This window comes from Phaethon lepturus, unplaced genomic scaffold (genome assembly GCF_000687285.1).
Source record: "Phaethon lepturus isolate BGI_N335 unplaced genomic scaffold, ASM68728v1 scaffold3857, whole genome shotgun sequence".
Classification (NCBI taxonomy): Eukaryota; Metazoa; Chordata; class Aves; order Phaethontiformes; family Phaethontidae; genus Phaethon; species Phaethon lepturus.
In genome coordinates this window covers 63,257-74,916 of record NW_010553887.1, presented here as the reverse complement: position 1 = coordinate 74,916, position 11,660 = coordinate 63,257, and the positions used below count along the sequence as shown (strand labels likewise).

Sequence of the window (11,660 nt, the reverse complement as noted above, 5' to 3'; positions counted from 1 at the left end):
TCTTTCCAACCCACTGATATTGGTTATGTCTCCAAGCATACAGGTTTTAACATGAATGGACAATACCTTATGTAATATGCAAATTAAATAACAGAAGTATAAAAGCTGTTCATAAGAGATTTGTTTTGGCAGTACATGAGCCAACTGGTTAAGTACATATGTTTAATTACATAATCCATAAAAAAAATCTCTGTCACTGATTTATCTTAAAGTTTCACCGGGTGACCCCTTGTTTTTGCTGGCATTCATCAGCTAAGAGAGTGTATCAATTATCCACCAACAAGATATCAACCTGGGTTGTTTGTTAAAACAATTTGTTGGTTCCAATTTGAGAGCAATACTTTCATTCACCCAAGTAATTAAAAACAGAACATTGCTATCATAAATAGCAAAATAAATTCATTTAGACTCAGCTCCTCCTCTTCAATGAAACACTACGTTTATACATTACTCATTTATTTCATACATGTTAAAATGTCACTTATAATGAGAACCATAATCTAAATCATCTGGTAATTTATTTCACAATCTAATTATGGATAACATCCATTTTGTTGAAATCCTGGCCTAATCATACAGAATAACATCATGCTAATTCTCCTTTCAGCTGTGTCCTGACATTATGAAGCAATCTCTGTTACTATGCTTTCTAAAGTTTTACTCCTAAGACTTAACAAATATAAATACATTAAGAAAGCCAACTATTTTGGGGACATCTGCTCACTCCTTTTGCAAGTCCCAGAAAAGACTTTGACAATAAATGTGCACAGATTTGATTTAGGAAAGTTCATTACAGAAAAAATACTATAATTTGGAGTATTTTCATATTGAAGATTCCTGAATGCTCAAAATAAGAAAAATCAAAACTACTTCATTGTGGAAGGCTGATAAAACAAGGGAAAAAAATGGAATCGATAAATAAATTGTTAACTTAGATCTGATATTCTGTTTTGTAAGAAGCAGAATAAAACTAAAGAGTTGTGACATTGCTTTTAGGACAGCTCAAGCTTCACAAAGTTATACAACATTAAAAAAGTGTCAAGTGAAAAACTTACTACATTATGAATTAAACTACTTGGATAAACCAAGTACAGTGTTTCATTGTTTATTATTGTGAAAAAAACCTTCACTCTTTGGCAAATTGATCTCATATACTCAGGATTACTGATGCTATTTTACTGACTTGCTTTAGATTTTGATTTTGGTTCTATACAGAGTAAGGATACCATAATTACTGACATATTCCTGCTTAGACACATACACAGTGCAATGCTACATATCACACTGTCATTACAGAAACAAGGGTGATGAGAAAAGACATGAAGAAAGGAAAGGCTTAACTCATCACAGCACTGAGATACCCAAGAATGGAAATCAGGGAGCAGAACAGACCAAACATTGAGGCAGACCAATGGATAGGATGGGCACATGGGGTTTAATGTTGACTATAAAGGAAATCCTCACAGCAAACTAAATTCCATTTACATTATCATTTAGGATCACTCAAGCAGAAGGCTGAACAACTTGAACAAAGATTTTAAATGAGATTTAGATTCAGTCACTGAATTACTTTAACCAAATCACTGATTTATTAAAATGATCAAAGAAATACTGTAAGGTAAAACTGCCCTAAACCAGAGAGGAGAGCTCTGGAAAGGAGGGGTGCATCTAATCCCAGTGTAAAACATGCCCAGTCAACTGTGACTGTCCCATTTTATTCTTCTAGAAAGGGTATGGAGTGATGAATAGGAAGGGATTAGGAAGTCATACTGTAAATACTAAACACACAAGAGTGTGTTTGTGCGTGTGTATTCTTCAGTATTTAGTTATCACTGCTCTTACAGAATTACTTCAGAACACAGTGACAGGTGACAAAACATCAAACTCTCAAATAAAATTCTTTCAAGGCCCTTGCTCAAAAAAAAGTTATGAACTTAACGACCCAATTTATTAAATTAGGACCATCATTTGGTTATATTCTTTCCCATTTTATACCACAGACTGCTTTAGGCAAATCAACACTCCAACCTCCACTGAAAATAAAGGAAGGGATGGAGAGTGGTCCTCTTTATCCAGAAGTTCTGTGTTTTAAACCATCCTCCACCTATCTTTACTGGAAGGTACGTAAGCCCTTCATAATGCAGAGGAGCATCCTAATCATCAAATGCATGCTATCCTGGGATAAGGTGATCTTTATTTCTCCTGCTGACACTACTCCATACTGACCAGTTTTCTTGTCCTTTGGGTAAGTGAAATCACAGGCTTGAAAGCTACTCATATACTTGTGCATTACGAGAGTCCTAATGACTGTATAAATACTGCACAGAGACTCAGCTTAGAAGACTGTCTACCCTAGTAGATACAAAATGCACTCTTGAATCCAGGAAATTATTGATTTAAACTGCGAAATTACTCCTTCCTTGTTCTAGTGAAGATCCCTAAGTTGGCTAACACAATCACTAATGTCTGTTCCAGACACAGCTCAGACAATCCCCTAGGGGCAGAAAACGCCTGGATGCCTGGTGACCAAAGCGTTGGAAATTGTGAAGTCTTGCAACCCAGGGAGCAATGAAAAGCCATATGAGGAAGACTGATGTAAGCAACCTCAAAAATGGCATACGCCCTTGCTTTTCCTCCCTCTTCAATCATAGGGACAATCATAGGGAACTTTGCATTTGTCTAGTATGACAGTGAATACACCAACAAAGCTTATTAGCTTTATCTTGCCAGAAAAACTACACATTTAATTTATAATGAAGCCAAGAGGCCCCACAGTTGGCTGTTTTCCCAGATCCCTTCAAGAAACCAGAATTTGTCAGTCCCACTACCTATGAGTAATGTTCCATCTTGCCAATCAAGAGGTTATCTCAAGGCACAAGAAGGACGTAATATTAAAATGACTGCTCCTCTTTGAGGGATACTAAAAAAAAAAAGGTTCGTTCCATATATGACAGTTTTGCTGAATTGTGATTTCAGTTTTCTGTAATGCTGGGGCACAGATAATACCAGAAACTCCAGTGGAGTTTTCTTGCAACTTTGCTATTGCTATCAATCTTACATGACAATATTACAGCACTATGTATCAGTTTAAAACCGTACATTAGCCAGCTACAATAGCTGAACTACAAAACTAACACTGCTAACCTCACAGTCCTGCTTTCCTTCTCCATTTGAACCTACTTATCTAAAAGGAGGAGTGGATATTCATTACTTTAGGAAAAAAAAAATCAAGTACTTTAGTTACTAAAGGCAACAGGCAAGCTTCTTTAATAACAACAATATAAACTGAAGAATGTTCCTTACATTATTAGATCTCAAAGTAAGAAACTGGCTTGCTATCTTTCACACACATCAGAACAATGTTTCACTTTTTAAAAGAATATTACCATGCATCTTGGAATATAGGTACATATGCTACATATGATCCAGATGTTTTTATTTGTATTGTGGTATCACAAAATGCTCCAAGCAAAAGAAGAGGTTATATAAAAATAAAGCAGCATATTCTCCATTTACAAATTCTAATTTATAATGTAGGCAGGCATAAAAATTAATTTTTAATCCAGTAGGTTCCTCTAATATTGCTGCTGCATTGGTAGCCCTAACTGTACACTAAAAATTACTGCAATAGCATAAGATTTGTTTTGTGTAAAATCAATTTTTCAAATTTAACGTATGCTTCCTCCACAAGTTCAGATGTCCCACATAATTTACTAAACAATCTTCAAGTGCATGTTAGGCACCTATGAGCAAATTTACTCACAGATTTCACTGCTCTGAAGTTTAATACAAGTGAGTCTTACGCAACCCTGTTCAAGAGCTGTCTGGACATGGTCCTAGGCAACTGACTCTGAGTAGCCCTACTTGAGTAGGGAGGCTGGATAAGATGACCTCCGGAGGTCTCTTCCAACCTCAATCATTCCATGATTCTGTGAAGATAATTTGCCATAAAACTGTAAATGCACCAAACAAAGACCCTTAGGAATAGAAAGTCTCATGCTTCCTCTTTTGATGATCAATGCAAAGACATCTTACAATGTACTTCAGCAGTAGAAGTCTGTGCTAAGAACAACTGTACTACGCTCTGACTTCTGGTTTAATGACAGAAAGCAATTCAAAGTCTTCACTATAATGCCAAGAATGCCCACGAGGCAATTTGTTGCTTTCAATAACTAAGTATGAAGTATTCAACAGACAAAAGGGAATTTCACTAATTAATACAAGTGATCATGTACTGTTTATTATAACCTAAACAAGATACCTGTTACTATGAGCTCACTGGTGAGGGCCATAACAGCACCCAGCTGAGAGCCGTGAAATGCGTATTCCTCTGGAAACCAAAAGCCCTTACAATGAGAATGCTGGAGTGCACTTCAAGCTACAAGGCATCTGCCATGACTGATCTGGATTAGGCAAGAAGATCAAAAGTATATTCCTTGAGTCAGTCCCTGGAGAACACACTATCACCTCTACCAGCAACTGTAAACTATGGACTATCTGATACTGAAAATAGTGTGAAGCTAAGCTTGTGGAACTTTTAGGACCCATATTCCAAATCAGAAAAATGTATGTTACTATATGACTCAGAAAGAATCACAAAAGATAAATCTCATGAGCTAAAGCCTCTCCTGAGAGGGAAGGCATCTTGCTGGCACTGAACCTGAAGTTGCTGTAATAAACTCTAAGATCTTACGAAGATCTGTACGGTAATCAGTCACCCTTGAAACTAAACTAGCAAAGAATTGAAAAGTGGTATGCAGAAACGAGGTATTCCCCTGCACTAATAATGTCTTATTAGCTGTACATTCATGGAAGAAAAAAAAAGACACACCATGCCATCTCAGCTCAGCTGCAATTGCTCTAAGAAGTCTCAATGTATTCTCAGAAAAGTGGAAAGTCAAAACGGAAGGGTAAGGATCCTATTTTCACAGTATTCATGAAATTCTGTGTTGTGTCCTCATTTCCCATGTGGAAATTAAATAACTAACCTCCTTCCCGAATGGCAGAAATGAAAAAATCTCACAGGATAATTATGCTGAATTTGATCTCGCATAATGAAGCCTCTCCAGTCTTCTTTGCACTTTCGTTGCTACCACAAGATTTTATCTAGTGGTATTTTGATAGAGATGAAGGATTAAAAGCTTGTCTAATTTTTCCTATTATACTCTAACTGAAGATAATATCTCCACCTAAAAATCCCATCCCACAAGGTAAAGCAATTCTGAGAGGATATTCCTGAAAAGAGAAGGGACTCTAGCATCTTGGTGACACAGGGTAACAAACTAGACGGAACAGCTTCCGGAAATTTCTAAAAGTCACAAATTTCAACTTTGTTGTTATGTTCCGTGGTAGTCTGCAAACCTATAACAGAAAGCTTTGAATGCAAGAAAAAGCAGCAGCAGAAGAGGTCTGATATCCCTCCAGGGACATGGAGGGACAAGTCCCCCATGACTCTTAAGGACACATCTTTGGGCTGACATCTGTCAGTTTTAATAAAGAAGCTGGAACAAGCCTGTGGGGACGTTAGGTCTTTTTTGTGGTGTTTGAAATCTCTGAACAGGGTTTGGAACCAGTTCAGAGGCATGTCTTGAGACCTGGAATAAAAGGAGCAGAGGTATGGCTTTTTCTGACAGAGAGATATTTACAGAAATACTTTTGTATTTGCACTACTTGTTAAGCCACAGAGTTCCTGGGGACAAAAAGTAGCTATTTCATTAGTCCTAGCTGAGCAGAAAGCCCAGCATATCTTCCTTCTACCTCCCTGCAGAAGCTGGGCTGGTGAGCAAACTAGTGTGATCCTGAAGCACTGTACAGTGCTCCTCCTTAAATGTTCGTGATTCAAGCATGTAAAGCAGAGAATAAGCTTGCCCACAGGTATATTACAGAGGCAAAAAATGATCTAGTCTTAAATACGAGGGCATATGCTCACCCACTTTGTAAATGTACACGTGGACCATCTTTGTTGGGACAGTCTCACTCTGTTCTTTTCTGTATAGTTCGCACAACCAAAGACTCAGAAACATGCTGCAGGCTTGAACAGGCCATCACCTACAATGTTAATAATACAGGATTTTTAAGCACTAAGTGACATCTCAGACAGTTTCAAAGGGATATCTAAAAGTCCACCCTGCATTTTATTAATTCTTAGAAAACCATACATTCACTCAGCTGGTAGGCAAGTTCAAGGTCACACCAGGGAAGATGAAACTACCATAAACTGAACAAAACGTTTGTAAATGCAGTTCCTTCTGCGTGCTCTCTCGTCTCTTCAGGGCTGGAGCAGAAGAGCTGCCTGAGGAGGTAAATCTCCTTCACAGATGAGGGAATGGAAAGGAAACAATCTTTAAAGTACAAACAGTGAACTTTAAAAGTTATGAATACTAAACTAACACTGCTGTTGTAGTAACCATGATTACTACTGATTGTAAACAACTGAGTTACAAATTCTGTTTGCAGTCCTTCTGCCACACAGTACTCCTTATCCTTAAGCATAAGATATTTTGATTTCTATGCTTTCTGAAAAGAAGAGGGCATTTATTTACTCTGGAGAAAGGCAATGCTTCTCATCCAAAAGAACAGGAAAGTTGGGTTTGGAGTCTTCCCGAATACTAGCCAAACAAGTAACATCAGCACAGCCACAACAACAACAACAACAACAACATCATTATGTTCTTCCTTTCTGTTATCACAGGTCAATTATCACATACTGCATGGGGAGCTGCCAAAAAACACTGCTATGTTCAGACGCTAAAACTTGCATTTTATTTGCCTGCAGCTGCGTTTCACAACGGAGTGTTAACCCCCCCTTCCGAAGACAAAACATGACCTCCCCCCAAAGCAAGGGGTGATTGATTCACTGCTTTTTTTTTCTTTCAGAGTAACTCTTATCTTTTGTCCCAAATGCTATTTCTCTAAAATGCTTTGATTGCAAAATATTGATTTTTTTTTTTTCCTACTCCTTTTCATCCTGGTCTACCAGCACAGATAGACAGATGTGGCAAAGAAAATAATGAAGCACAATTTAATGTTTTTCAGGTTCAGATTTCAGATTTTCCCAGCATGGTCCCTATTTTATTTTCTGTCATTCTCCTCTTGCCTGGAGTTCTAGCAACTTAAAATGAGATTTTATGCCAGATTTACTTTCAATGAAATAAGAAAAAAAAGTCCTGAAGCTCTATAAAACAAAGTTTTTGCATCAAAATTCCAGACATAAAGCTAAGACTCATTCCTATAGTTTCCAAATTTCTAGCATTTGCCCTATTTCTATTACCTCAAACAAAGGTGCTATCAAGCAGCATCACTGTAGGAGCTTAGAACTGGAAAGATTCCAGAATTTAAAATGTGAAGCATGTGGTTTCCTCAGCAACCTGGAACATGCATTTTGGTGCCTGCTGGGTATCAGTAGTGATGCCAATTGTCATGTTAATTTTTCAGATCTTTGTTGCTTATACTCTTCTTCTGTGTCTTTTATTTGATCTCTAATCAGCCAGTAAATTTCCATTACTTTCTTCATCTGGATTGTAGAATGACCAGAAAGTGTACTTCCTAGTCCACCACATTTAATCAATACAACAGTAATATTAATAGTTCATCAAACAAACTATACAGTGGCCTGCATGAATGAATCCGACACAGACCCAATAGTAAAGGGGGTATAGCACAGTTTTGGGCACCACAACAAATAATTTCTTGTCAGTGTCATCAGAATAGGTGATTACACATCTAAAACAGTCACTGAAAATAAAAAAAAATTATGTACAGAAGTCCAAATGCCCAGCATAGCCATATAGCATTTGGCTATCGCTATATTACTAGTAGAGGTGATCTCTCTTAATTTCAAAAGAAAGTAAACAAATTTTCCTGAATGGGTAAGTTACGCAAGTTAATGATTTCTCAGTAAATTCTTTTCTTTTCAACATCTTTATGATTTTGGCTTTTGCTACAAATTTTCTTTTTACCTAGCATTAAAAAAATATTAGTGTTCAAAATGTACTTCATTAGAGTACCCACTTCAAAAATATACTCAAATCTGAGTATATGCTGAAGGAGGAGTACTTGGTAAAAACTGATTGAATAGTATCTCCTAACCTAATTCTTAATTTGGTGAAATTCCTTCAACATGCCCATCCTGTACCCCATACCTCCTCATAACTGCAAGCAGCAGTTATATGCTGCTGCTTCCAAATATCAATAGAAAAATATTTCTTAACACTACACAAGAGGAAGAGCTTTTTCATACCACACATCTTTCATAGTCTTTCACTGTATTCAATTAAAATGCCTAAGTACCACTTAAATCATGCTGATAAACTTAAAACAAGCATTTATTATCAGATAACTAAGCCAGTAAAAAAAAATACTATCTATGACCTCTGAAGATATCAAACTGTATCATGCAGATCTTCCATTAGAATACACAGATTAAAATGTGATCTGTCTGAACATGCCAGTTTATAATCAGTGGGAGGAATAAAAAGACTATTGTGCATGAAGGCAAAAGTTTAAAGGCTGCACATTTAAAAAAAAAAAAAATCTGAACTGTCCTGGGAGGTCTGAAAGACAGCACTTGGATAAAGCAGAAAACAGGCTGTGCACTTTAATAACAAGGTGCATTCTAGAAATACAAAAAAGTAAAACAGAGTTACAAGCTTTAAGAGAAAAACATTTACATGAGAGGAGCTATAGGGTTCTAAAGTTCCAGACAGAGGGAAGAAATACTACCTGTACAGTCAAAAAAGGACAGGCATATATATCAGATAAAAATGAGACTTCGTAATTTCCTCTAGCATCTGAAACATTTTATGCAAATTCTCATGACTTCCACAGTATATAGAGAATATCAGACCTGTCCTTCCTTAGGTATTTCCTCAAGCTCTGCTTTTCTGTGCAAAAATGCTAAAGAGATAAAATATGCCAAATAAAGGGGGTAAAAGAACTGAATTTGTTCTCATTTATCCTAGGACATACAAAAAATAAAAAGAAATTCCATATCGCACCACAAACCTCAGATAAAAGTATTGTCAGCTGGATTCTCCATAAAAATATTTTTGGCTTGCTAGTTATAGAAAGTGAAAAAATCATCTTTGGATTTTAAAACTTCACAATTTAACTCTTTATGTTAAAGGAAATGGTTCCAATAACTTGAAGGCTGAAGCAAATTCAAATCTCTGCATGTGATTCTAGTTAGCAGCAGGAAAGCAATATTTTTCTATAGACAGGTTATATGTTTCATTGTTCCAGAAGCTCAGAAACACATTTACAAAACAATTCAAATTGAAGTTTACTATGGTAGTATTATCCTCTGTTGAGCTATCTAGAAGAACAAGACCTCAAAACTTTACATCTAAAAGCTTGGGCCCTTACTTTCTAGTGTGAAGAGACCAGGTACTTTTACTTGAAAGCAGCAGCAAATGAACCTCAAAAAATAGGCTTGCCACATGAAGAGACAAGATGAAACTGTCTAAATATGGATTACAGTGTTCTCAAGAAAACAAGTACAAAAAATGAGTAAAAAGAGAACCTTTAGCACTGCCTATAAATGAACCAATGAAAGATCATCCTAAAGAGTTAAGTAGAGCAAATAAGAACACGTGAAAAAACAGCGTAAGAGTAATGGAAGTAAAACAATCTCACTGACATTTAACATTTACGTAAATGTCAGATTCCCCACTTCTTCATTAAACATTCAGCTGGGATCTCAATCAATGTTTGGAGTGTGCATGACCAATTTCGAAAACAAAGAGAGCACGGCACAAAAATTAGAAATCTGTGTTTCTAAAAAGATGAACAGTCAAAAAATTAGACCATGAAGACTGGGAATTAGGGCTCTGTTGTAAAATTATTAATGACTTATTTATGGCTAAAATCCATGCCTGAACTTCCATTCCCACATGAAGTTTGCTGTAACAGAACTGAACCCTCATGATTCATAGCTATATTCTAGAAGAAAAGGCACTGGCCAGGCATCAGAAATTAATCAATATTCTGAACTATTAAAATTACAAGAATTGCATAGAATTCCTTAAAGGTCTAGCAAAAAACCCACATTCACAGCCTAATACATTGAATACAAGCTCCAAGAGCAGCTTCTTTAAAAATACAGAGAAAACAAATTTCTGTAAATTAAAATTTCTTGTGATACATGCATTTCTCTCTTTTTACCATGTGTAGCAGCCGTTTGGGAAACATTGTGTGCAATTTGCAAACTATCATCCATAATGACATTCATTGCCCTAGGACTCAATGCCCTTTGGGAAACCTCTCTAATTTCCCTGACAGGATCTACTTTTTCTTATCCAGACCTCCCCCATCTCACTGACAAGGTCTACATTTTTTTATCCAGAAAGATATGCAGGATAGTCTGAACCCTAATTATCCTGTTCCAGTAATTCCCAAGAAATATTAAGTATAATAAAACAGCATTTCTAATGAAAGTTATAGAAAGTTCTTCCTGAATTTTTCTAAGTTACAGAGGAATCATCTTAATTGCTTCTACTGGTACAACCCCTCGTTCCTTTAGTCACATACTGAAGTCATAGTCACCCAGTGCCCTCCGCTTAAAATCAGTGTGGCTTTGTTAAGGTGGTGGGTGTGTAAGAAGATCAGAAGATGTGCTCTCCTACAAATACTTAGCTCATTGGTAATAATAAAGTAGAAGCAGAAGCAGCACATGCAACCACTGAAAGGCAACAACCTCTGCTTTGAATTCTTCATTTTTTCTTCAAAACTTCAAACTGAAATTCATCATTCGCCATCTTCCCATTACATGAATGGACTCAATCATTAAACTCCAAAATGTAAATTCTCGTTCAGACTTTTAGACAGAAATGGAGATTCAGCAGAGATGTGTATCTGACTTAAACCTCTAAAATCTTACCTTCTTCTGAAGAACATTAACTTTGCGTTCCTTCACCTCTAACATGTCCTTGAGGTCATGGATCTCTCCTGCTTGAGTCCCCTTCTCCTCTGCCATCTCCTGAATCTGCTTTGTCTTCTTATTTAGCATAGTCTCCTTCTCTTCCAGACGTAATCGTAATGCATCCACCTAGACTCAGACATGCAGAAACAGGGTTTGTTTAGCACTGAAGGAGGGAAATTTTAGAAAAGTTAAACTACAGTTCCACAAGGGAGTGAGTGCTGTCAAATTACAAACAGATTCAGAAAACTAACATCCCTTACTTTAAGACTTCAAGATACGTAAGCTTGTGATAAAACAGTTGTCACAAGTGGTAGGAGACTAAACAGTAAAAATAATCAAATGTTTTATTCCCAAATTATATGAGACTAATGCTCCTTCTTGGAAAATCTCAAATCATACTTCTGACGTAACTCAGTCTCGTAAGACACAAATCTGGAATTTTTTTCCTCAAAGTAGAAGCCAACACAATGTGTTGTTGAAAACTTCTCTTATATGTAGTAAAACTGACCCCTTTACTTGAAACACTACTAATGTTCAGAGATTTAAACATTGACTCTTAGTACCAAACAGTCACTTTATACTCTAGGTTTTAATCAGAGTATTAGCTGAGCCTGGAGGTAATGAAAGCAGAGATGTTTGCAGCCACTGCAGATGAAAACATGGAAAGCGGGTTACCTTAGGATGGCTAAGAATATTTTGGCTTAAATAGCAACATAATTGTTTAAATGTAACATGCATTTTC

The 11,660-nt window shown here is 36.5% G+C and overlaps 1 protein-coding gene across 1 annotated transcript in view; it reads right to left on the bottom strand.

Annotated features, from left to right (window-relative positions):
- ERC1 (ELKS/RAB6-interacting/CAST family member 1) overlaps positions 1–11,660 on the bottom strand; it is a gene marked incomplete at both ends in the record, with an annotated part of 99,878 nt that overhangs the window by 58,390 nt on the left and 29,828 nt on the right. Inside the window, one exon of the mRNA XM_010291652.1 lies at positions 10,877–11,044. Within this exon, the coding sequence (XP_010289954.1) occupies positions 10,877–11,044 (168 nt within the window). The remainder of the gene's footprint in view (positions 1–10,876; positions 11,045–11,660) is intronic.